Below are 27,733 nucleotides of genomic sequence, written 5' to 3' on the forward strand. Positions count from 1 at the left end.
CATATAATGGAGTTCAGTTGTTTTATACATGTTCTACCCTGACCTAGTCTAGATTTGATTTCTTCTTCTGTTGATCCATCTTTTGTTATTATACACCCTAAGTATTTAAATTTGTCTGTTGCTTTTACGGTTTTGTTTTCATCTATTTCTAAATCTTCGATTTCCCCTTCTTTTGTTGTTAGATATTCTGTCTTTTCGAAGTTTATTTCCAAACCTACCTTCTCATATTCCTCTTTCAGCTTTCTGAGCATGTAACTCAAGTCGTCTTCATCCTGCGCTATGACCACCTGGTCGTCGGCAAAGCTTAGGGTGTATAAGTGGTCGTCGCGTACTGGGACTCCCATACCTTGACATTTTCTTTTCCATTGTGTTAGCGTCCTCTCAAGATAGATTTTAAACAACGTTGTTGATGTAGGGCATCCTTGTAGTAGGCCCTTTGATGTTGTGAATCGATTTGTGTACCTATTACCTATTTTGACCGACAACTCGTTGTTCTTGTACATTGTATCTACGGCTTTTATTAGTTCTCTTTCTATCCCAATATCTTCCATTGCTTTCCAAAGTTGTTGTCTGGGTATAGAGTCATAAGCTTTTCTTATATCTATGAATGCTAAATGGATGTCTCTGTTTTTAGCTTTTTTCTTTTCGATAGTCTGCCTTACCGTATATATCTGATCAACGCATGACTTCCCTGCCGTGAAACCGGCTTGATCTTGATCTTCTGAATGTTATGTTATTTCATTAAAATTGCAAAAGTGAAAAGAACATTTTTCAATTTTTTTTCTGAAGGACACTAATTGGTAACTAAAACAATCAAGAATTAAATTTGAAATTTGAAATCAGTGGCGTACCATCAATGTCTTCCAGAGACAAGTGAAATTTAACTGGTGTATTTAAAAAAATTGTTACATGGCACATGTAGATACTTTATAAGTTTTCTTTTTAAAAACGGACCCAAAAATCGCCCCCATTATTAATCAATTAGAAAACGCCCTGCATATTGAAATAATACTAATCGTACCTAGCAGTTCGATTCAAATTAGCCTCGTATAGTGGCAATTAAAATAAGCACGAGAGGCGGATTTTCTTTGAAGCCAGATACATACGGGTACCAACTGCACATTAATTAATCATTTAATTAGCGGCTAGGATTTAAATTTGCGTTTGGCAGCCGCAGCGGATTATAATCAATTTCGTTACAGATTCTTTTGTCTGTTAGCTCGACCCTCGTTACGGCGACCTAGAATGAGTAAATTTGCGCTAAGCAGCTTGGGTTGCTTAACGTCATTTTCCACGAAAAAACGAACTGAATTTTGATATACGTTCTTCATTGGTAACTCCGTTATGAGTAGAGATACAAAGTCGGTTTAGTATCATTTTTTCCACTGACCACGGAGGCGAAAACAGAAAAACAATTGAATGAAAATGTATTCTTTTCAAATGAAACGCCCTGTATGTATGTATTTAATATATATATATATATATATATATATATATATATATATATATATATATATATATATATATATATATATATATATATATATATATATATATATATATATATATATATATATATATATATATATATATATATATATATATATATATATATATATATATATATATATATATATATATATATATATATTCTCACGTATTGATTCACGGATGGAAAAATGTGATGACACTATATTCCGGGATATCATCCGTTCGCTCGTTGAACTCCGACTGGAATCCTGCATCCGACTGGAATATTGCAGACGTTTCGCCAAAATCTCACTTGGCATCTTCAATGCTCGCGCTCCGAAAACACTTCGAATATATATATAAAATATTATATATATTATTTATTAATTTATTTATTATATATATTTATTTATTTTATTTTTATTTTTTATTTATTTATTTAATATATATTATTATATTAATATATAATATTATATTATCCTATTATTAATAATAATAATTTATTATTATTATTAATTATTATTAATATGAATACATATGTATATGTACATAAATGTAATATGTATGTATAAATGTATGTATGTATGTATGTATGGTTGCTTAACGTCATTTTCCACGAAAAAACGAACTGAATTTTGATATACGTTCTTCATTGGTAACTCCGTTATGAGTAGAGATACAAAGTCGGTTTAGTATGATTCTTTCCACTGACCACGGAAGTGAAAACAAAAACAATTGAATGAAAATGTATTCTTTTCAAATGAAACGCCCTGTATATTTTTTACTCTAACGTTCGTAAATCGCCAACAGAACAAAAAAAGTTATAAGCAATATCAGCCCAAAATTGAAAATAACCCAATTATCAGCACATTTTTCTATTAGACTAGATGGCTTTGAGTGGTTGAGAACTTTTAAAAGAAACGGAATTCATTTCCAAATTTTCAAATTTAAGCCTAGCGCCCCTGGTAGTGGCCGGAAACACTGTATTTTTACGAACGCCACCACTGGCGCCGCAGGGCGCCCCATTGTGTTGAAGTTGCGCGATAATAACTTTTCCGTGATGACGCTGCTAAAGTTAAATATCCGTTGGCCCAGCAAAACCCAACAGTCAGATTGCGTATGGAGTTTCCATTAACATACCCATACAAACATGGCTTGGCAAGAAGGGAAAATCCGATTGAAAAGCTCGTCCGATACGCTGGGCGAAGAAGAAGGAGAATATAAAAAGTTAACCTAAAAAAAAGAATCATTGATAAATACGAAAATAATAAAATGCTCATATTAACCGAAAATGGGGGGTTGGGGGGGGGACGAATAAACCTCATTGGTGTGTATTTTTCGTAAAAATTTCAATTTTCTCGAACCAATACAGGCTGAGAAATAATCTTAGAATCTTATGAAAAAAATCGGCTTATATGTTTATAATTTTGAGAATTTCAAATTATTACGTTAAATGCTTTGGTCCGTCCTTCCTCTATAAAAGGATATTAAAAAGATTTCTACAAGTTATACCGTTTGTCGTCAGGAATGGTTGTTGCATGGGGTTGCAAATTTATACAGAATAATTAAATTTGTAGATTAGACCGAAACAAATAACTTTGCGAGGAGAGAAAAAAGAAATTGGCGACTTAAGTCAATACCATAACAATACTCGAAATTATACAAGGCATCTAATTGGGGACACTTTAACGGGGTATCTCAGTTATTTTCGCTGTCCGCTCGACGCTGTGCTACTTTTTTTGTGCAATTAAAAATGCCGCCAACAAAATCGTCATGGCCCTCTTGGTTTTTGAGATACATAGTGAAATAAAAAACTATGGATTTTGGGGCCGCCCCCGTATCTCCGTTGACTTATGAGTTATTGAAGAGTTCAAGAAACGTCCATATAGCGTTTTTTCCGCGAAATCCGGCGGCGTAGTTTGATTGTTCTTTGACCCAACCGTTTTTTAATTATGAAGCAAACATACATATTTTTGAAAGGTACACGCTATAAATTATTCTTTACAGTAATCGGAAATCATTTAGGCTTTTCAAAAATATATATTAGCATAAATTTATTTTGATTTTTTTTTTCATTTTTTGAAAATAATAATGTCGTACTAATATGATAAATATTATGTTATTATTCAGTTAAGTTGGCTATGACCCATCCATTAGAAACAAAAAAGCAAATGTCGAAGCAAATGCGAGACGGTCACTTTTTAGTTATATTTCTATGACGTATCCATTTGTTCTTTCTGTGTTTGCATCATTTTAATTAATTTTCTATAATACCGGCAGTGTATGAAAATTATGAAAAATGTGATAATGTATGTCTGTATGTTTCATACAATGCAATGAAAATGCCCATGGAGCTTCGGAAAAATATTACCACAGGTAAGGTTTTCAAAAGGATATAGTCGGTATAATTATATTATTATATTATAGAAATGTGTTTTGTTTATATTAGATATTCAACCGTTTCGAGATATACGAGGGCAGCGCCAAAATTTCCCAGCCTGAATAATGCCTGTAAAATGAGCTAAAACAGCCTCTTTTAATTCAACTTCGTCGTTAAACCTCCGCCCACGTAAGTCCTTTTTCAAATATCCAAACAAATAATAGTCGCTGGGGGCCATATCTGGACTATAGGGAGGATGATCTATCTGTTGGAACCCATAATCTAAAATGGCAGCTTGTGCAACACCAGCAGACGCACGCCTCTGGTCAGTTTTCCTCGACGTTTTACAAGTATGCAGTCTCGCAATTTATGTAATAATATTGCGTAATATTTACCAATGACAGTGGTATTGGTTTCTTTATAATCCATCAAAAGAATTCCTTCACAATCCCAAAAGATCGTGGCCATCACCTTTTTTGTTGACTGGCAGACTCTGAATTTTCTTAGAGGTGTTTCACCCATAACGACGCCACTCCAATGATTGTTTTTTCGATAGAGGGTCATAATAACGAACCATAGTTTCATCTCCCGTCACAACAGTTTCTATCATAGGCTTCGGTTCCGACCCACAGAGTTCCAAAAAATACCGCGCACACTCGACACGGCGTTGTTTTTGAATAGCCGAAAGGTTTTTAGAAACCCATCTTGCACTAACCTTATGCATATCTAAATGATCATGCAGGATTCAACGAACACTTGTATCAGATCAGAAAGCTTAGTAATTTCTGAGATTTCCTTGACCTTTAAACGTCGATCACTCAATACCACCTCTTCCACAATCGCAACAATATCTTCCGTTATGACCTCCACTGGTCGACCAGATCTTGAATTATCTTCAAGGGACTCCTGCCCCATTCGAAAACGTTTTGCCAGTATCTTGCTTATTCACACACACTCTTATAAAATCGTATATGATATATATATATATATATATATATATATATATATATATATATATATATATATATATATATATATATATATATATATATATATATATATATATATATATATATATATATATATATATATATATATATATATAATATATAATATATTATTATATATATATTATAATATATTATTATATATATATTAATATATATATATATATATATATATATATATATATATATATATATATATATATATATATATATATATATATATATATATATATATATATATATATATATATATATATATATATATATATATATATTTAAAAACGATGTTAAATAGTTTCTTTTGTTCTCGTAGAAAACTTTGGCATTTAACTTGAAACCTGAAACCATGCAAGTTACGACACACGTTTATACGGCAAAACATCAAAATCTTTATATTAAAATTTGAAACACCCCGTACATTTTCGACGGATAAGCGGCAAGAAAAGTTGTCCAATATCCGCCTTTCGACGTTTTCCCCCCTGTGCGCCGCCCTCCCGCCCTTTCGCGTGATTGAACTTTCGGCTTAATTTTCGAAGCTTTTGCGTCTTTGTGGTCCGTGTTATCCGGTTATCTTTAATCTCGGATTAAATGGAGTACACTGAGCGAAAGTCTCTTAGCGCCATTTTTGGTATTTCATATTCATCTCTCGGGAGATTCGTTTCGTCTCTTTCCGCCCCCCCACCCCACATTTTTTTCCCGACGAGCCAAACAGAACTAACCAAATCGCTTTATCCGTGCGCGACTAGAGTTTTCTGTCCACGGGCGAACAAGACAGGTCGACCCGATTATTTAAATATTTATCAAATTGACATGATTCGATATCTCTTAATTATGTATTTATACTTACGAGCTACAACTCGGCGCATTTATTTATATATAATTCATTGCCGTTTTCGTCAGATTAAAATAAGTTTTAATCGATACGACTGGTAATTTCTCGCCAACTACTCTAAAGTAGTGATGGGCGATTATGAACGATACCATTATTCGTATTAATGGTACAGTGGAAACTCTATATAGCGAACTTGAAGGGACTGTTTTTTTTTTTCGTTACAAGAGTTTTCATTATAAAGAGTTATAGGCACTTAAAAAATAACAATACGCATAAGTCTTCTGTAATATTTAATTATTTTGTATACATATTTTACCATCTGTCGTGTTATTGTCTATAACATTTTAAAATAACATATATACGTTTTTTAACACCTTTATTTTCGTGACCTTCTACTAGCATGGCTACCATAGAACAGAGACCCCCGCGAACCATGGAATCTCCCTGGTTGCATCGGTTGCCTGATGGCACACCATCTACTTAGGAATATTTTATATAAATATTTAAGAACTACATTTAATATTTCAAATTATTATTTTGAATTTTTTTAGTATGGCAATACGCATTTCGTACTTTGGCTTGTATTTTCACCATTTCTTCGAGATAAAAAAAAAATTCTTTAGCAGCTTAACTGAATATAGGGCTAGCAGAGCATTTGATAAAGGCACGGTGTTGCCGAAACAGCTGTCATTTAAATATATTTATGTGAAAATCTGAACAACGTTTGCTCTTATTTAACTACCTGAGTTTCTGCTACACCAGTACTTTCCGAAAGGATATTTTAGAAAACTGGCATCATCGCTAATGCCGGAAGAGACGGACTTTCACTTCTTTTTAAGTACAAGAAAAATTATAAATTTAATAAAATATCATTTACTTCCTCCCGTAAATCGAAATAATCTTATAATTCATTTCTTTACTTCTCGCATCATTCAAAAATCGTCACGAGTTATACCCCTGATGAGGAAACAAGTATCAAAAAAGGGTCTTGAAATGCGTAAAATACGAAAAGACTGCCCCAAAAAACATCCGCAAGGTTTTAGTCTGCTCCAGTTGCGATTCATCGGGTCTTTGCTTCACATTAAACGTGAATACGCGCGATGCAACGTTGCCGATATTTTTCGGCTTAGTTTTATTCAGGATCGTGTTATATTCGACACGCCTGCATAGAACAATCGCAAATTGCGACTGATTGGGGAAATTGCACGCCGACCGCATAAACGATGTTCAGGAATTACCGCATTAGGCGCCAATAGATTTTTCTTCCGGCCGTTTTGATTCAAATATTCCGCAAACCGCAACAATCGCGTAGCGACTACTTTTCGCTCAGCGTATACTCCTGTTTTCGTCCGGAAATGTCATTCTAAATTTAAGAACGGGCGATGGCTAGTACAACGCCCGAAAATGCTAATTAATTCACATGGACGGGGGCGTAAAACGTCCATTATCGAATCAGCGGTGGCATTTACCCAGAATGCAACGTTTCGCGCGTCCGTGACAACTAGCATGACAGTCGAAACCGTGCTCCGTTATTTATGGTCTGCGACGCGTCTTTCATCCTCATTTCATGTCGGGAACTTTTCTAATTGCAAAGTTCGCGATAAATACAGGGCAAGAAGATCCCGAACGTCGTCGCTTCAGTTATTAATCGCGAGAAAAGTTGGTTGACGAAACTTGGCCACGACGTAACGCAAAAGTTCCGATTTTTGACTCGCGTATCTATGCAACACACAACGCAAGTTTCGCCGTGCGAACGGGAAAGTGCATCGAGGTTAGAGCGTTTCAAATTACGCGTAATAATTAAGGGTCGCTTTGGGCGTCCGTGATTTGCGTTTTAAATTGAATTAGATTCCAGCGGTAGAGAAAATTGCAGATGTTCCCGGACAATGCTCTTAAGCAAGGTTTGAAGTGCAAAGTCGTTAATTAGCCCTTTCAGGACGGGATACGGCTGTCTCGGGGGTACTAATTGGTGCCGCTGCGTCGTTCGGGCCAGTGGCGTCGCGAATATCTTTAATTACCACGATTTTTCTCCTATTATGCTAGTTTTCCGTTGTCGAATTTGTTACCGTTTAAATCCGCCCCCGATGTTACGAGTTGTACACAAACGCAATACAATCGTTTGTAAATTGCATTCGTGTGCCGTAATTTCGTCGGAATTATTTGATCGCATGTTTAGATAAACGGCCGACAATCGCGAACATGAAAATTTGCGATTTAGCGAAGTAACATTGACAAATAATTATTCCACGTGAGACGTTGCGAAACACGCCCTAATTATTAATATTATAACCGGGTCGAAATCAACGCTAATGGTTTAGTCGCGGAACCAAATTGTTATTCGATAAAAAGCGTCGATCTCGAACGGCCGCCGCCGGCGCCATCTGTCGGTATTCCTCGGCAGCGGCGGTTCTCGCCGCGTCCCATAGATGGCGCGGTACGATTAAAAGAAGATAGGCCTTATTTCTTTCGGATTAATTTTTGGAATATTATACATTCGAAACAATACACTGACAAAGCTTCCGGGCAGTATAACGGTGAATAAAGCATCTGCGGAGCAAATTTGGTACTGATCACAACTCGGTTTGTTAGTTATGACAGCTAAATTTTGAAAGACAAATAAGTAAAATCACGAGGCGATTATGATGAGCACGTTTAATAATAAAAATTGAGGAGGCAAATTACATCGCTTACAACGGAAAAATTGTTATGAGCGGAAAAAAATAATCTAGGAATGAAACTTTTATTCGATCAAAAATATCGATCTTGATCAGCCGGTCGTCGGTGGCGTCATAGGTCGGGTGTTTCATCATCATCTTCCGTGATTTCAATTTTATTTCCATTTTTCATAGAGGTTAAACCTATAAGTTTATTAAAGCAAACGCTTTCTGGCTAAAAATACCTGGTAATTTAATCAAAATACAACAAATTAATAAAAAATACGTACAGAAATACATGTAGAAATTACATTGTGTACGCGGATAATAAATTGACCAAGTTTTCCGGTATCCTAACATTGAATAAAGAACCTGCATGCCAAATTCGGTACTGATAAAACTCGGTTGTCTGTGATTATGTTTTGACAGCGGGACTGATTTTTAAACGATTTTTAACAGTTTGAGTATAAGGATTAAGTTTACCAATAAAAATTAGGTGGGCAAGGTTGGCATCTCAGTATCACAGACGTCGATAATTAAACGCTAATGATCTAATTGTGGAGAAAAATTGTTATTCAATAACAACCATGGATTTAGATCCAACGCCGGCTTCGCCATCTGTCCGCAACCTCGAAAGTCGCTGTTTCCGGCGCGACCCATAAATGGAGCTGCACGGGTAACTTAAAATGCATATTGTTTATATCAGGTTATTAATTTTGAGAATATTAAATGTCTCGAACAACTCCTTATAGTACGCGAGCGTTGAACTGAGAATTTTATTCTGTATTATAATGGCGAAAACTAATTTCGCCACTGATAAAGCTTAGGTCGGTTTTGGTTACGATTTGACAGCTGGCTTTCAAACAATTCAATAAATAAAACCACTATGTTTCAGGTGCTGAATAGAATCAAAAAATTAAAATACAATTTTTTTAGACTTGTTTTATCATGCAATACTTCCAGTTTTTTAAACAAATCGTCCTTTGAGTAGGTTTAAGTGAGTTAAGTTTAATAATAAAAACAGTGGGCAAGGTACGTCGTTCGCATCTCGAGATCACAGTCTCGTTCGAAACCGGCCACCGATAGGCCGACGTCGAAATTTTCCGCCATTGTAAATTAAATCGAGCGAGACGTTAAATAAACGCTAACACGCTAATTACGGGGTGAAATTGTTTTTCAATAACAACCGATTCAGATCAGACGCCGGCGGCGCGACCTGTCGGCCTTCCTCGATAGTCGCTGTTTCCGGCGCGTCCCATAGATGGAGCCGCACGATTAACGTTAAAATGTTTGAACCAGATGATTAATTTTGAGAATGTTAAATGTCCCGTCCTAGTAGTGCGCGAGCCTTAAACTGACAATTTTATTGGGTGGCGTTGGGTTATTTGACAGCTGACTTTGAAATGACAAATAAGACCGCTAGGCGAGTATAAGGGGTATTTTTAATAATAAAACTTAAGGGGGCAAGGTACATCGTTCACAAGGGAGAAACACGTCCGAGTCCAAGTCTCAGTATCACAGTCTCGTTTGTAACCGAGCGAATCGGCGTCGGGGGGCCTCAATCGATGTCGAAATCGGCGAAATCCTGGCCCAGCCACCCCACGCAGATGCAATAGTGCTGGAACAGCTGGACGAGCAGCTCCCGCTCGTCCAGAAACTCGATCTTCTCGATGCGGTGCCGTTCGGTGGCATCGATCGAATGGTACACCTGTACCATGTCCCACGCTTTCGCGCCCGCCCACCCGTTGTTGACGAACCTGCCCTTCTGGGTGTCGAGATTCTTGCACTGCGAGATACCAGCGAGGCTGCACCCGCGCGCCTTCAAGTTCCCCAGCATGATGTCGCCGAACGTGTCGTTTATGTTGCACATCTCGTAATTGACGAAGAAGCCGCTCTCGAAACTGGACGAGATCCACGCGAGGAGGCGGTTCACGCACTCACTCTCGATGTAAACGAGGACGCACTCTGCAATGAACAACGTCGGCCTGTCGAATTTGATCTGCGCCTGGTTCAGTTTATCTTTCAACTGCGCTATGTTACGCAAATCGACCCCCAAACAGTGGTAGTTGCCCGAGTGCAGGTCGACGGGGCTGAAAAACACCTCGCCGTCCTGCTCGTAGATCCTGTCGAGCAACGGTTTGTTTCGTTTGATCACGTAACACTTCTTCGAGGTGACAGTCGGAAAGTCCAGCTCGGTGTAGTTGGCGATGACGACGCCCTCGTCTTTCAGCCTCCAGTAGAGGGTGTCGAAGCCCGCGCCGAAGTTGACTATCTGCGCGGTACTCCCGGCTCTGCTGATAAACTTTTGGACGAACGAGTCGACGCTTTTGATCCGCGCGAAATAGCCCCTGTTGATTTCTGGGGCCCGCCTCTCCGTGTGCTTCACGAAGTACGATATGTAATTGTCGGTCCAGTAGCCCAACTGCACGGCGCCCCGCTTGCACTCGCTCGCGTCGTCGTTCGTCGCTATTACCGGTTGATCGCCCATCTCTGCAACCGAAAAGTTAGGTTATGTTGACGCTACGCTTATTTCGCACGAAACGCTCGCCGAAAAGAAAATTGATTATCTCTCCGCGACGAAACGAACTGAGAAATCGACACGGGAACGGCAGAGCTCGGCCGTAGGCAACACGCCGAGCACGCGCGTTGAAATGTGGGTTATCGCGTTTCGCCGATATTGGAACTACGTACGAGGCTCAGACGCGAATATGACGCCATCGAATGTGCGTTCTTATAGTCGATACGATTGGCGATGGTATGCTAAGCAAAACAATCTGATAATGTACATTTTAAACCGTTTATTCATTATATTTTGACTCCCACCTAGAGGATTATTTTTGAAAACAAACGACCATCGCGAGCTGCGATAATTACAGCAAAATACTTTTTTTTTACTGGAATGCCCTATACATCATTAGGTTAAATCGTAGATCCTTTTTGCTGATTTCAAAAACAAATAGTTTATTGACATTTCATTTAGCCGTTTTCGAGATATCTCAGGTTAAAAATAATCATTCAATTTCTGGCCATATTGTTCAAAAATGTTCTTCATTCGGCAACGAATCAAAACTAAAATTCTGCAGCGTTAGTTACAGAACTTTGGATATTTCAATACTGACGCAGAAAAAGGGCAAATAATAAAATATTATTCGAACGCACATAATGTTGCAAGGGTTAAAAGAGAATATCGACAAATATATCCGGGTACAAGAGTTCCTTCAATAAATACAGTTAGTAATGTAATTAAACAATTTGAGGACCGAAATAGTGTCACGTGGAAGGCCAGGACAATATAGAGAAATTTTGATGACGGTTATGTATTATCTAAATAATAATTATAGACTTTGGATAGGTAGGCAAGGAAGTATCAAATGGCCTGCCAACAGCCCGAACCTGAATCCTTGTGACATTTTTTGTGGGGATACTTAAAAAATAAAATTTATTATAATGGGCCTGAAAGTGACAAGAGAAAGACTTAATATCGTTTTACAAGATCTAAACAGAGAAAACCCTGATTTTATCACCTTGTGTATTAATAGGAAGTTGAAAGGAAATATTGTTCGATGTATAGAAAATAATGATAACTTACGCTTACCTTGATTAGTTGAGTAGGCCATTGTGAAAACACTGATTGCTATCAAGGCAGACTTGACCATTTTTAAACAATATGGCTATTGTCCAGAAATCGAAGAAAAATTATTTTTAAACTGAAATATCTCAAAAACGGATAAAATGAAACGTCAATAAACTATATGTTTTTGGAATCAGGAAAAAAAGATCTACGATGGCATTCCATCTAAATATTTTCATAAGATAATAGTGAAAAAATCTTCAAAATTTTGTCTTTACACTTTTTTTTTGCTACCTTTCAAAAATTAACCGAAAAAATATAATTATGTAATAATGTAAGCGATGGATCCGCGGATAAAAATTCGAAAGCCAATGTCATCGGCGGGCGAGAGGCCTTTCGTATTTCACGCGTATTGCGGGTTGCCTGCGATCATTTGATCGTCATCGGTTTGGTCGCCTTCGAACTGTCGAAAACCGGTCGTTTATCTTTCGAATTTGTCAAACGAACGGCGATAAATTAAAAGGGGCCCCTTTTGTGCGCGCGCGTGTGTGTGTGTGCAACGTCGGGAATTCGTGGAGGTTCCGTTTCCATAAATAATACAGGCACGGGGCGAGAATTGAAGCGAATAGCTTGGAAATAGCTTGCGAAATTCCATTTAGGTGTACAAAAGAAACTTTCGCCGACGGAAGTGAAGGTCGGGCGGTGGAACAGACGCCCCGCGGACGCATTTTTATACGGGGTGGTCCGAAATTAACGGGCCGAACTATGTTTATGGTCTTTGAACTAAGGTGGCTTTTACTTGATGAAAATCCATTTATCGAAATAAATAAGCACTAAAAGTTCAGATTTTCACGAAATTATATATTTTCACATGACATTTCTTTCGACAATGCCGTGTCTTTATGAAATGTAATATTTACAAACTACCTGCTACTATATATACGAAAAAATGACAATAAAACCTTAATTAGTTTTGTTGTGAGAATTGAAGTTCAATAAAGGAGAGGTATTTAAATCTAATTGATCGTTAACCAACACATTTGAATGTCTCATTTTGTTGATCTCCATGGCTTGCAATGAATTTAATTTTCTACTTTTTGTGGCTGTATATAAAATATCAAAATTGTCGCCAAAAATGTGTTTTTCTGTGTTTAAGTGTGTAGGATAATTGTTTTTAAACGCTTTTTTATGTTCGTTAATGCGTTTCTTGAAGGATCTGCCTGATTGTCCAACATAAATTTTAGGATTATTTATAAATTATCTATAAAAATTTCGGCTAACAAAGGACTAAGTGGGTTTCCCATAATCAAACCTTCCTTAGAGATGTAAATCTGTCCATTAAATTCAAAATAATTAGCAATCTAATAAATCTTGTTTCACCAATGGGTTAACCTGTTTCCGAGTTAGGGTGAAATCTACTAAATCTATCACATTCATAGGTGGAACACTGAGAAATAAGTTTTGTACATCAAAAGACGTAAAGGAAGTATTGCGTGAGAAGGGATTTTGATATCTTTAATTTTGTTGATTAATTCAAATGAACATTAATTAAGGTTTTATGGTCCTTTTTCGGTATATAAAGTAGCAGGTAGTTTGTAAATATTACATTTGATTAAGACACGGTGTTGTCGAAGCAATTGTCATGTAAAAATATATAATTTCGTGAAAATCTGAACTTTTAGTTCTTATTTATTTTGATAAATATAATACATTTAAATACCGTACAACCCCAAAAGTAAGTGCAGAACAATGTCAAAGGAGGATGCAGTCTGTTTGGATTTTTTAAATAGAATGAGAATAATAATTTTTTGAAAAACATTTTATGGATTGATGAAAGTTCGTTCACTACAAGAAAGGGTTGTAATAGACAACATACGCGATATTGGTCTTTAAATAATCCTAGACAAATACACGAAATAAAATCCCAGGGGTACTGATCAATTAATGTATGGCGTGGTGTCATAGATGGACATATTTTGGGTCCGATATTTATAGACCAAAAGTTAACTGGAAATCATTACTTGCAACTTTTCGAACACCAAATAAAACAATATATAGAAGATTCACCCCTAAATATATCAGCGCTGAATATATGGCAGCAAGACGGTGCCCCTCCTTACAATGTTCTGCAAGTCAAAAAATGTATTTTTTCTTTTGGGGACATAAAAAATCACGTGCACAGAACTCCTTCAAGGCATTTCAGAGGCCTTCCATCAGTTGAGAGACAATTTCTTAGGTAACCTTATAAATGTAGATGAAAGCCACTATCTTGGAATAACTCCGGTTGAGTATATGGTATTAAAGAGATTTACGAGGTTCATAATTGTCTTCATCCAATTTTTCCATATATTTTTGAAAAACGGTATTATAGATACAAAATAGGTGTATGTTCAAATAAACAACATTGTCAACGGTAGAGTTTGTCACATATGGTTAGGTGGAAGAACAGTCAATACGTCACTAAACTGATCGCCTTTTTCTAAATTGATTTGTTTTTATTTATTATTGGCTTTGATTTTCTTTTTAAAATGGACCCAAAAATCGCCTCGGTAATTGTTGACATTCAATTAGCACCCCTTTCCAAAAAACTACCGTTCCGGATAATACTAAATGCTCTTTATCGGCTTTAAAAAGAATGAGGTTAAGACCATAGATGACGGTTTTGGCATATGTGGTAAGTTATTTCGCAAGTTTGGGATTTGGCTGTGGCGCCACCTAGCGGCCAGAAGGGGTACTACATGTGTGCATGTATGTTTGATCTTCGAAAAGACCAGTTTTTCAAAAATTATACAGGGTATTCTTACCAGATCCGCTAGATGTCCTCTTCCTAAAGGCTTCCAAAGATTTTGTAAATGGTATTGCCCGCGGAAGTTTGTTTGAAAGAAAAAAATCCTACTTTGTGTTGTAATTTCGTTCGACCCACTTAGATCGTTACACCCTGTGTAGGGAATGAATACTTTTAGCGAGGCGGAACAAATAGGTAACGTTTTTCATGACTGTGCGATAGTTGAGAGCGAATTTAAAGAAGCCAAAACGTCCCGATCCTTCTGGCGTGTTTCCAGCTCTTATTCCACGGCCCGAGGCCTTCGGCATTTTAACAATCGATAACATTTTATCGTAATTTTATGCGAACGTAGATACGCGGGCTGCCAAGAATCGGATAAATCGCCTTTTGTCTCGGTACAAATCGATGGTCGCCGATTTCTGCGTTTTGAGGTTAGGAATTTCGGTTCGTCACAAAAAAGAACTTGTCTTAGTCCGGAAGACTTAACTCCCGGGGCGGCGCCACCGATGGGGAGCTCTTAACAGGATTATGGCCAGACAAATCCCATTTCCGTATCTCCTCTTCAAAAATTTGCGATGTCGTCTATGCAGACTTGTTTGCTTTGTAAGTGACCGGCAAATGCTTGATGTTTTTAAAACATCGTGGGTTTGTTGATTTTCCAATCACGACTAGCTTTCTTTTTTCTCTACCACTCATATTGGCAGCTACTAATATTGTTATACGTTCACACTTTTTATGACGCATTTTCGTTCCTCCATTATCTGGACGCCATTTAACGGCGACATAAAACGGGCGGTCATATATAAGTCTTAATAGAACCCACCCCCCCCCCTCTTATACCGGAATGAATGTCATTAAGCCCGTATATAAGTACGCTTAATTAACCCAATTCCGGTCTATTTTCCCGTGGAGGGGGCGCGACGATCGAGGTCAAAGGAAAATTACCGCTCGGCGTCGAAAATGCAAATCCGAGATGATTCAACGACCGTTGTATAAAAAAGTACGACGACCGGAGCTGCAGGGTCATTAACGTCCAAGTTTTAGGCTGCTACAATATTTGACGTTGAAAAACATACTCAAATCGTCTACGAGGCACGAGGGTTGCCACTGGGGCCGCAGAGCCTTATGTTTAGTGTAAATCTACCTTTATAAAGTGTAAAACCACCTTTACGGTGATTGTGTTTGTGCACCGCTTTCCATGGTCTGTACTTGTGAAATAGAAGACATGCCGGGCAAACATGTTTTATTATATTGATAAAATATAAATTTTAAACACATTGAAATCCTTATTACGTTCCCTCGATGTCCAAAACCCGTTTTTGTAGCATCCGTTATCGTTTTTCGTGGAAAAAATATTCGCATTTTACATCCCCGTCCAAAACGAAGTTTACGACCCTTTTTTTTCGCCGTCCCAACAAAAAATTTGTTCGTTTTGTTGTCGCCGAGAAAGTTACACATAAAAAGAGTTATCGAAAAGCTTACGCAACTCGCATAGCGACCTAGTTTTTCCTGACCGCGGTTTAATAACAATATTGTTTAAACATTAATCGATACGTGACGTTATTAGTTACTTGTTGGGCGAACGGCCTACCTCATGTTAACTTGTTTCAACTGGAAAAGCGAAGAATTGTTCCTAACCTCAGTGTTTCAACTTGCCGGAGGTTGTGAGTTTGTTTATATTGGTTGATGCAGTGGCCAAATAAAGCGTAATTAAAAAACAACTCACTGTTTTGTGTCCGGTTGCTGAAGCAGTTCTGAAACTGTTCCAATTGCTCTTCAATATTAAAATGGTTGAACGTAGAGGAAAATGTACAACGCCACAACCAACAATAGGTTACTTTTGCAGCAATTCTGCTTAGTGCATGTGAACTGATGGCGATATTTAAGTGTTGTGTTGTGTGTGTGTGTGGTCTGGTGCCCACAAGCGAGACCTCCAATGTTCTAGAAGGTAATAATTCAGCATCCAAAATGCTTGATTTGTCTGGACGCGGCTGTAGACAATGAGAAATTTTGTGTGTGTTAAGTTCAAATAACTTTTCGTTCGGTATTTTAAAAGGGTTACTGTGATCCCTTATGTACAGGTTTTTCAATCTTTTCCTTCCTTTAAAGGTTGCTTTTGTGATAAATGCGATTGCTAAGAGAAAAATAAAATTGTGCCTCCTTAACTTGGCATTTTATGTCTCTCTCAGTTCCTTTCTTGGTTATTTATATTCAAATTATTTACAATTTTCGAAAAACGTTTTGTGCATTTTAAGCGAAAATAAAAGCCAATATTAAACATTAATGAGACTGGTGATTATTATGAATTATATATTTATACTACTGAATTGTCTAAATGAAAATTCTAAAATTTTTGAAAAATGGTTATCTGCGTATTAAAAGTTTCATTTCATTTAAGCGGATTTTTTCCCAGTACGTCGAACTAAACAAAAGAACCCCCCGACGGGGGGTTGGGGTGCCTCTCAGTCTGCAAATATCGACGCTCCCCATCGCGACGATAAAAAATGATCTCGAAAATTTGAAAAAACCTCCGTCAGTGTGTAATTTATGGTCCCCCGCCGTTGTCGAGGTAAAATGAAAAAAAACGACTTTGAAATTGACCCCGATCAGACTTTATTAAACGCTGCCCCCTTTCACACCCGGATAGGAAAATGCGGTGGAAATATATTCTCCTATGTTTTGGAAATTCTAATCAATTCAGTGAAATGTGAAAAATTGGTATATCCCACACAAATTACCTATATGTGTGAAGTGATCGAAACATATCATCTAATAATTAGAGTTATGATTTTATGTAAAAAACGTCTTTTTTATTATTAGGAATATCAACCCAATATTTTGGATATACCCGTTTTTAGATTAACGATATAAAAAATTACATATTTCACATAAGATGAAGCTTTAGTACAAAACAGTTGGAAAAAAACTAACAGCATAGTGATTGTTCGATTTGTAAATGAAAGCTTAATGGCTTTTTTTTTTGCTCCAGATATTATATGACCACAAAACGAGTCGCCTAAGAAATTAGATGTCAGTTTCCGTTAGCTAATTCTTCGAGTTCAAGTTTATACAGAAACAATGCCAAATGTTAGACGCAGCCTTTTGGAAAAATCAATCATATTTATGCGCATATTTGAAGCATTTTCTGGTACTTTGAAGCTAAAAACTTGTTCACACAGGTTTAGCTCAGTGTGATTTATCTAAATTATCATCATTGAGGATAAGAAATTCGCCTTACATTGTTACATTTTGTTAGTGAAGGACATTTACATACAAGATGTATCCAACTCTTCTCCATCGTGTTTTAGACAGTCGTTTTATAACGGAGGTTCTTTCAACAATTTTAAAAGCTTTTAAAATAATAAATATATTACAAAATCTTTCTTGTTGCGATTTAAAGGGAGATCCACCATGTCTCAGTATATCAGATTATCGTTGAAGGGGCTCAAGTGGACGACAGCCCAATACTAATTATCACATTAAAAACCTAGAAAAATTGATGTCTGCTACAAATTAAACAACAAGGCCTTTCGCACACAAAATTATTAAATACATTTGTTTAAGCGATCGCGATAAGGCCAGACCAAAATTTTTCAGTCTTTTCCTGTTTTCTTTTTCATTGATTTTAGGTTAAGTTTCGGGATGCAATTGCTCCATTCCTGTTAGCTGGCTTCATGCCTGTTAAGTAGATTTTTTTTTTAAATAAAAAAAGAGATTATTATGAAATCAGGCGCATTTTCAGTAGCAGTGGCTTGAAATACGCTTCACTGTTCCTAGTCGATTTTTGATTTGTTCGATACTCCAAACATCTAGAATTTGTAATTTTCCAGGGGAACATGGACAAATGGACCAACGTAAAACACACACTTAAGATAGGACTGACGGTAAAGCATTTTTTTTTTTACTTAAAATAACCCCGACGCCCCCGGGTGGCGGGACCTGCCCCGCCCCCCTGTCGCCGGTACTTAGCGCCCGTCCCCAGATAAATTGCGTCCAATTTCACGGACAAGGAAAACTCTGGCGACGAATTATCGTTATCTCCCTACGCGCCCTTCCAGGTGCTTTCCCCCCATAGGTTTCGTTTACGGAAGGGCCGGGGGGTTTATTTTTATTTTTCCCCCCTAACTCGCCCGGTTACGCTAAATTTCGCGGATCGATTTTGACGCTAGAGAACGGGGTGGGGGACGCGTCTCCCCCTCACTCGCTCCAGTTGCTCCGTTTAATTAGAACGATATTTTAGGTTATGTTTTTTTAAAATTGGAATGTACACCTCGCTAGTTTCGGCTGCCATTAATTTTGATTCGATTTTGATATGACAGAAACGCTACCGTTTTTTTGATTTTTCTCGGAAACCGTTCGTTTTATCGCAAAAAATCTCGGAACGTAAATTGTCCATCAAAATGGTCCTTACGCTTATTTTCCTAGGACTCACCGTTCCTAAGATATCGCAATTTTAGATAGGTATAGTCTGTTTTGTTATTGGGTATACTAGGACCAGAAATATAGTGCTTCTACAACCGACCCCGTGATTAACTTTGCCTACTGTTTATTACTCCAAATCCGCAGTCCCTTACCCGTAACCATTCCAGGACCGTCCTAGGAATTTATCTACCTTCTAACAGGAGAATGTCTGCTTCATTCCACGGTCTCCACATTTTAAAGTGTTCAAAAACAGGAACCTTCAAAAAATTGCAAGATTCTAATAAATATTTATTTTTACTTGAGTGTCGAGGCAGGAGCGGGCCATATTTCTTGAATGTGGCAGTTATTTTACGAGAATATGGCGTCGAAATTGTTTGTCGCTTGATGCAAAACACATTGTGTTTCAAACTTTGATGAGCAGAGTCTGAAGTTATATCCATTAAATTTATCCAGAATGAAATCAAACGCAAAGGGTGTGGACGGCCTCCTCATTGTGGAAGGAGGCTAATATAATACCTGTTGCTAAGATAATTATTAGCTTACTCTGTGTAATGTCTAAAATATTGGAGAGGGTTATATATGATCCACTTAATAATCATGTTGCTGATTCGAATATTTTGCCAGCCTCCCAGGCCTTTTCAGGGCTCAGGATGTGTCAAGAATGAGGAGTGATTTCTAGAATCTCCAAAGCCCAGGGTCTGAAATTAAATGATTCCAAGACCCAGGTTGTTCTTTTTGGCAGTAAAAAAGAGGAAATTATCCAGTATAATGATCTGAAACTTCCTTTGAATGGTACTCCGCTTGAATTTGTCGATAAATTTAAAAACTTAGGAGTCTTTCTTGATAGTAAGTTGCTTTTTGATTCTCACTTGTCTTATTTACTGTCCTATGGGAAACCGAAAGTACTTTACTTAAAGACTATTTATCCACTGAGTTTTTTTTCTTCAAACGAAGCAACTAAAAATGAAAAGGAACTTCGCAATTTATTACAATCGAAACTCTATATAGCGAAATTGAAGGGACTGCTTCTTTTTTTCGTTAAAAGAGTTTTCAGTATAAAGGCACTTGAAAAATTACAATACGCATATATATTTTATATACATATTTTAACATCTACTTAGGAACATTTTATATAAATATTTAAGAACTACATTTAATGTTTCAAATAATCGGTCATTTTCTTTTGAATTTTTGTAGTATGCCAATACGCATCTCTTACTTTGGCTTGTATTTTCACCATTTCTTCGAGAGGGGCATCTTTCCCATGATATATAAAAACTTTCTCTAGCAGCTTAACTGAACATAGGGCTTGTTGAATGGTTGGTGGTTGGTCCCAGATCAACTTCTTCACCTTCTTCTTCCTCTTGGTGCTCTTCCTCACCCTTTCTTGCTTGTTGTAATGTGACTTCCTCTGTCAAGTCTGCTGTTGTAGGCAAATCCTGATTTATTGGGTTGTTCGGAAAGTCATTTCGTTTTTTTTTGGGAACATGAAAGACAGTTTTCGTATAATGAATAAATATTTTATTAAATTATATATTGGCCATTCTGGTCCAACACCTTTTGCCATCTTTCTGGCAGTAACATAATTCCCCTCTCATAAAAGTTTTGGTCCTTGCTGGCAAAAAACTGGTTCAGGTGGTTTTTGACATCTTCATTTGAGGTAAAGGTTTTGCCATCCAAAAAATTTTGCGGAACAAATAGTAGTCGGAAGGCGCCAGATCTGGAGAATATGGTGGATGTTGCAGTACGTCCCATTCAAGCTGTAAAAGTTTTTGGCGAGTGACCAAACTTGTGTGAGGTCTCGCATTATCCTGGTGGAACACTACACCCTTCCTGTTGATTAATTCGGGCCTCTTCTCTTTAAGTGAATCATTCAATTTGTCCAGTTGATGACAATAGACTTCTGAATTAATCGTTGTATTGTCCGGCAAAAGCTCAAAAAAAACGATTCCTTTGACATCCCACCAAACGGATAGCATCACCTTTTTTTGGTGAATGTTGGCTTTTAACACGCTTTGAGCCGGTTCATCTTTTCTGCTCCATGACCTCTTGCGTTTAACATTGTTGTATACAACCCATTTTTCGTCCACAGTAATAATCCGCTTCAAAAATGGATCATTTTCTTGACGTTTGAGGAGCGAATCACACACGTCAACGCGACGACACAAATTTCGCTCCGTAAGGACATGGGGCACCCACACATCGAGCTTCGAGGTTAAGCCCATGCCTTTCAAATGGCCATAAACAGTCGAATTCAACAAATTTAATCTCTCACCGATCTCTCGTGTGGTTATTCGCCGATTTGCATCAACTAATGCCTTTATCGCATCTTTGTCAGTTTCGACCGGCCTTTCAGACCGTGGTGCATCTTAGACATCAAAATTGCCGGATCGAAATTTTGCAAACCAGTTCTGGCACTGGCGTACCGTTAACACGCCTTCTCGATACACATCCGTCAATTTTTTTCTCGCTTGGACAGCATTTTTACCTTTTCTGAAGTAAAAAAGTAAAATATGACGAAAATGCTGCTTATTGCTCTCCATACTTAAAAGGGCACCAACCAAAAACTACTGCGTAGAATTAATAGAACTTTTTCACACACAAGCCTTGCAATATCAGCTCTCAAGACATATAATGGTTATGCGGCTTAAGTGTGAAGTTGGTTTCGAAAAAACGTAATTAAGTCCTCTGACGGGAAAAAACGAAATGACTTTCCGAACAACCTTATATTACCATAAAATCTTGGAAATGCTCACTTGTTGTTTGAAACTGCTTTATCCACTAGTTTAGTGGCTGGTCATCTTTAAATTCCTATTCGCATTCTGTCTCGGTAATAAGTCCTGCATGACGATAGGTGGCATATTGGCAGCTACTAAAACTGTTATTCATTCTTTAGAAAGTTTTTCAACCACACACTTTTTACTTCGAAGTTTAAGAGTTTTATCTGGCGTCATTTTGTAAAAAATGCCAATTTCGTCAGCATTAAATATGTCGTCAGCCGGGTACTTTTCTGCTAGTTTTGGCCACGTCTTCTCCAGTCAATCGTTAGTGACGTTTCTGTCGGCATCTCGGGCTTCGCCGCTTATATGTCCATAATTTATACCATGTCTCTGTTTGAACTTCCCCAACTATTCTTCCGAAGTTCAGCAAACTTTTCTGCTTTTAGTTTTACTATAGGTCCAGAGAGTGGTACATTTTTAAGACGTTGCTGTTGGAACCACTGCAACATTGCTCGATCCAAATCTTCAAATTTTGGCTTTCGTAGTTTTATATTAGAACTGGCTGCCGCTTCAGCCTGAACGATTTTTTCTTTGCACTTCCAAATCGTGGATAAAGTCGACGGTGTAAGTCCGCATCTCCCGAATTAAAGCAACACTTTATCATCTAGAGATAAAATTTTTCACATACTCGCCATGCTCGCCGTATTCACTAAGTCAAATTACAACTGATTGAAACAATGGTGTGCTTTTATACCGATAAATTCATTTCGAGAAAAACACTTAGGACGACCAGGTTCTCGGTAATTAGATTAGTAGAGTAAGGAATTCTGAGGTAAGAGACTATTAATTACAAGTCGGCCTACATAGCTTACTTTGATACATGATGTGCCCTTCTTTCTAACGGTATACAGAGTGAGAAATTCGTTATACAGAGTGGATTGATATATAGCTTTGTATGAAGACCTAATAGTACAACCAATTTTGTTCGTAATACAGAGTTTCGTTACGGGAAGTTTTCCCTGTAGATTAGAATTTATTGCCAATTAGAGGCAAGCAATAAATTGGTTTACTTTTTGTAAAATTTGAAATTGAAAAAATTCTTTCCGGATCGTTCGAAAAACAAATTCCCCCGACATCCTGTATGTAAACAATCAAAAAAATTTCCCAATTTTGAAAAATAATTTTTAGGTTGTGTGGAAAATGTCCGTATTCCGTATTAAAAAACTATTCAAGTGAAAATATAAATATACGATAAGTCTAAATTTTGCAAATTTTTGAAATTTTCAAAATGCGCATGAAAACAATATTTCCATTTTTTTTTTATTGCAATTTTATTACTTACTTTTTTTTCTTCTGTCGGACTGAAATTCAGTAATTCGCTTCATAGTTTCAAACATGATCTAATTTTAAAATAATTACAACTACCGTCTGCTTCATCCTTACGAAGAAATACTTCTAGGGCATTAGATTCCCTTTAAAAATTCAATTGAATGTTTGTTAGTTACGAAATCCCTAAATGGAAAAGTTAAATCAAAAAAGCTCAAGGGCTCTTAGAAAAACATTTTTAATAATGAGATGACGGAAACAAATTGAAATTACAAATTACCTTTTCACATTCGCGATAATTTTTTTTTAATTTAATTAAATTGCTCAAAATTAACAAAATTTGAGCAATACCTTATGATCTGGCAGAGCCGTGAGGACGGAGAGTAGCTTTTTTTTCTTCTTTGCATTTTAGGTTACGTTGGCAAGTCTACTAGGGACACTCGCCCAACGGTGACTAGCTCTTCAATTATTGTTCCGTGACTTTGCTCTAACGTTTATGGACGAGCCGCCCGTCGCGTTTGCTGCCTGAGCTGAAAGACAAATATTTGCTTCGCTTTAATATTTCTCACTCCCAGCTCGACCAACGACGGAAATATTTTTAAACAGATGTAATAGATTTACGGCACTCCCAAAGGCGGCAGTGGGTTTACGAAAGAATTTATTTTCGAGGGACGTTAAACTACAGAGACGGACTGAGATGGTTGAATCGTCAGGAATGTTTTTGTTTACGTCACCTGGTCCAAAAATGACGTCATTCTTCTTCGTTGCATAGTTGGCAACAATGTTCGCAGGTTTTTTATTTCCAGACTCCTAAATACGCCACAGAACACTTCCGACATCACAGCGGACCTGAGCAATCCGACCTGAGAGCTGAGATCGTTGATACAAAACAACTTCCTCATTTACATTGATGTTAATGTCAGCTGAATAAGAAGTTCTAGTCGTACCTTGTCGAAAGCTCTGTTACAATCAAAGCAAAGATTGCTTCTTCTCCAAGTTATCTCGAAAATGGAACTGGGTTCCGCTGATATCTTGTTCCAAGTATCAGCTTCAGGAATATTTTCAACGTATGGCTCGTGGAACTAGGTAGCATGTGCATCGTTTTACATTACTGGTTTTTCTTCTTCTCAACTCCTCCGTCTTTCCTGTTCTATACATAGTTTGCTTCTCACTTAAAGGACAGTACGTACAATAATCTATTAATAATTAATAGTTATGGTCCCCACAACGTCATAAAAAACAAAACTCAGGAAAAACCGACGCAGGAGCTTTGTAGAAAGTATTACATTAACCTGTGGAAGTTTCTTTGAAAACCCTTTAAAACCTGTCTAAACTCATTTTTTATCGGCCTGAGGTCTCAAATAAATCTAAAAAACGCTTAGTCTGAGGATTTATACCATTTAAATGCTAAAATCATAATGCACTGTTCTGAGCAAGTGGTTTTACCTTTTCAACTACTGCATTTCCGAAGGAGACGCCTTAAAAATCAACCGCATCTTTAAGAATCCCAATCTCAATAATTTCTATTGTTGAAAAATTCTATATCCTATATATAGTATTGGTAATTATATCTGGAATCTAGTAATATCCTAAACCTCAAACAGTTTGGCTTTAGGCCTTTCACTGCTTTAATCATAAATTTCCTCCAAACAAACTAGATTGTTGTTATGGCTTTAGGTCGCAGGAACTGAAACTTTCATGTCAATCGTATCAATCAAGTGGTAACGCAACATCCATTACCATCTGTCCAGTAATCTTTTTCTTCATGATCTGTTTCTATTAGCAATTGATTTTCCATTTTTGACATTTTGATTGGTTCAGAATATAAGCTTCGGCAACCAGGTATACACTTCTGCCTTCCTAAAGGTACCTTAGTTATACAACGTGTGTACGCGTATACAAAGAGTGACCGTTTGAGTTTCCGGTATCCCCTTATCAACCGGAACGTACTAGTTCGGCAGTCGAATCCGCATAAAACCAAGATACGTTTACGAGATGCCCGCCTGACCCCGTACGCTCGTAAAATGGCCGCGCATCATCTCCCGCGGCAGTTTCGGGGACTTTTCCGTCTCCTAAGTGGGTTAACGCCTCCCGAGAAATCCTCTTTCCCCGAAAGATAAAACGCCAAGATAACTCGCATTACAGATGACCCGATTCGTTCTACATCCAGCGCAGTAGCGACCCCTATCCGCAACAAACTCAACGAACGTGTTATTTTCAATGAATTTCGCGAAAATCTGAACTTTTAGTTCTTATTTATTTCGATAAATGGATTTTCATCAAGTAACAGCCACCTCAGTTCAATAACAATTTGGGTAAAAGTGAGAAACAAAGACACTTCAGATCATCTTAAATATTTCGTTTTTGCTGCCGCAACTCCTGTAAAGAATTAACTTCAGTGTATACCTTGGTGCGGCTAGACTATAGTAGTGCGTTTGATATGGTCAATCACGACAGCCTGCTGAAACCATTCTTTTCGATCGAACCCAGCAAGTGCTTATTACTGAAACGCGTTCAAATATCCGGAGCACCTCAGGGTAGTATTCTAGGACCCTTGATACTTGTTAAAGAATTTCATGAGGAACTTAAATCAGCCCTTAAAATGGTTCCAGCGTGAATTGTTTCGGAGCTGTTCCAGAAAATATGAAACGTTGGATTTTCTATTTTGATCTATGAAGCCCAAGGCATCAATACAATTTTTTCGAGAATATAAAACAGAATCTTTTCGTTGGTTCTCGAGATGCACCATAGATTTTTGTATGTCCTCTATTCGTATTGCTACGTTCTGGCTGTAGTATAGCATCCCAGTACTAGGAAGGCTTAGCGACAGGAAACGTTATTGTCGAACACCTCTTTGGATTTATATTACTTCTAAGACCATGTGCTCTATTCGTATTGCTGCGTTTTGGTTAGGTTGGCTGCCATTACATTGGTTCTTTACGTATATCCTACGAATGTCCAGCGTTGTTTTGGTTATCAGCATGTCTTTTTTGTATTGTCGAACACCTGTTTGTATTTCCATTTCTTCTGGGATCATGTCCTCTATTTCTTTTGCTGCGTTCTGGCTTTAGAATATTTTTGGCTTCCATTACATCCATAATATCTCAGGAGTCGTGTTTTCACTGCAAGGTTTAGATCTTAGCGACAGGAAAAAGCTTCGTCATTCTTGTAAATGTGCTCTATTCGAATTCGCAGTCATTGTTTTGGTTAGTTCTTCGCGTAAATCCTACCACTGAGGTTTATCTTTCCGTTAACTAACGTTCCTATAAGTAGGTCATGTAAATGTAACTCCGTTCTAAAATTCATAACTCACGTGATGATGTTACATTTAACTTCAACGTCGGGCGGTGACGTCTCGAAATCCCGCTAGGAAAAGGAACCCCCATTAATTAACCAACGGTTAAACAAAGGAGCGTTCGTAGACGTAAGGAACACGGAAGACGTATGGCACCGATTAAGGGATGAAAAATAACGGCGGGATGCAACAGACGAGCTCGATCCGTTTCCGGGTAGAAAAAGTATGACGGTTGTTTTTTTTTTAGATTCATCGCGATTTTAAATCAGTCTTCGATCTAGAATGTTCGAACCCCAACACCTGCCACCAGGCAAAACGTCCCGCCATCGCCCGGTGGGGCATAGTAATTTCTGGTAGGAAAAAAAACGTTTTAAATTAAAAGCTTACACTGGGAACTAAATATTTTGATGGGTAGACATAACATAGGGTTGCTTAATACTATGCTATTGCTGTAATACTATTTACAAACCTTCTGGATTGCTATATAGTAATAACAATAATAAATTTATATATGAACAAATAAGTAATTACTTCGTAGGCCTCTCCTATCACACTGCGGTATGATTCTCATAACTTTATTTTGTTGTAACTGTAACTTATTACCCATTCGGCAATTGGCATCGTTGGTTCTACAATACAACATATTCTCCAGGAAAAACTGATGGTTTCGTACTTATTTCCTTCCATGTCATTGAACGATTAACAACCATTACATTAGATCCACAGGATACTCTAATTAGTTTCATTTTTACTAAAGTCCTTATTCCTCGGGAACAGCTATGGGTTCTTCATTATCACCAGTGATCGCGACTATATTTATGGAAGATTTTGAGAAAAAATTCCTCATGGTCACGAATCCCTACAAGATTTTCAAGCACACATACGTTTTACCATTAAATTAGAAACTATTCTTATTAATAGAAAATTAGATTTAACATTCTGTTTACAGAAAACCTACGTCCACAGATCGGTATCTTAATCCTCTAATAATTTCTACACTGCACCACAACTTTCCAAAGACAATGGATGCGAAAGATGGGGGACGCTGGCCGCATATCAAAATAAAACGTCTAAACATTTGTCAAAAAATCTTTTAACATCTTCGATCCGTCAAAGACAAAATTTCGTTTGAGATACCAGAACGTATTCTTTCGCGTATATGCATTGCATGCATATACGGGACAGAATACATCGGAGAACCGGGACGAAAAATCTGAGACTCAAAGAAAATAAAAGAGCCTTAAAACTAAGACTGAACTGAGGTGGGTTTT

The 27,733-nt window shown here is 37.4% G+C and overlaps 2 protein-coding genes across 7 annotated transcripts in view; one reads left to right on the forward strand and one right to left on the reverse strand.

The window, feature by feature from the left end:
• Window positions 1–27,733, forward strand: part of LOC132700622 (calexcitin-1) — a 60,546-nt gene that overhangs the window by 17,611 nt on the left and 15,202 nt on the right. Inside the window, exon 2 of one of the 4 annotated variants that reach the window (XM_060668054.1) lies at window positions 18,530–18,583. The exons of the other annotated variants lie outside the window; for them this stretch is intronic. Coding sequence (XP_060524037.1) covers window positions 18,536–18,583 — 48 coding nt within the window. The 5' untranslated portion in view covers window positions 18,530–18,535. The remainder of the gene's footprint in view (window positions 1–18,529; window positions 18,584–27,733) is intronic. 4 annotated transcript variants of the gene reach the window in all.
• The window catches only part of LOC132700621 (leucine carboxyl methyltransferase 1), a 28,995-nt gene continuing 10,097 nt past the window's right edge, over window positions 8,836–27,733 (reverse strand). For all 3 annotated transcript variants that reach the window (XM_060668051.1, XM_060668050.1, XM_060668052.1), the window contains exon 2: window positions 8,836–10,833. In XM_060668051.1, coding sequence (XP_060524034.1) covers window positions 9,902–10,831 — 930 coding nt within the window. In that variant the 5' untranslated portion in view covers window positions 10,832–10,833 and the 3' untranslated portion in view covers window positions 8,836–9,901. The remainder of the gene's footprint in view (window positions 10,834–27,733) is intronic.

The sequence above is a fragment of the Cylas formicarius genome, unplaced genomic scaffold, assembly GCF_029955315.1.
Source record: "Cylas formicarius isolate icCylForm1 unplaced genomic scaffold, icCylForm1.1 PGA_scaffold_4__25_contigs__length_36172078, whole genome shotgun sequence".
NCBI classification, from domain to species: Eukaryota; Metazoa; Arthropoda; class Insecta; order Coleoptera; family Brentidae; genus Cylas; species Cylas formicarius.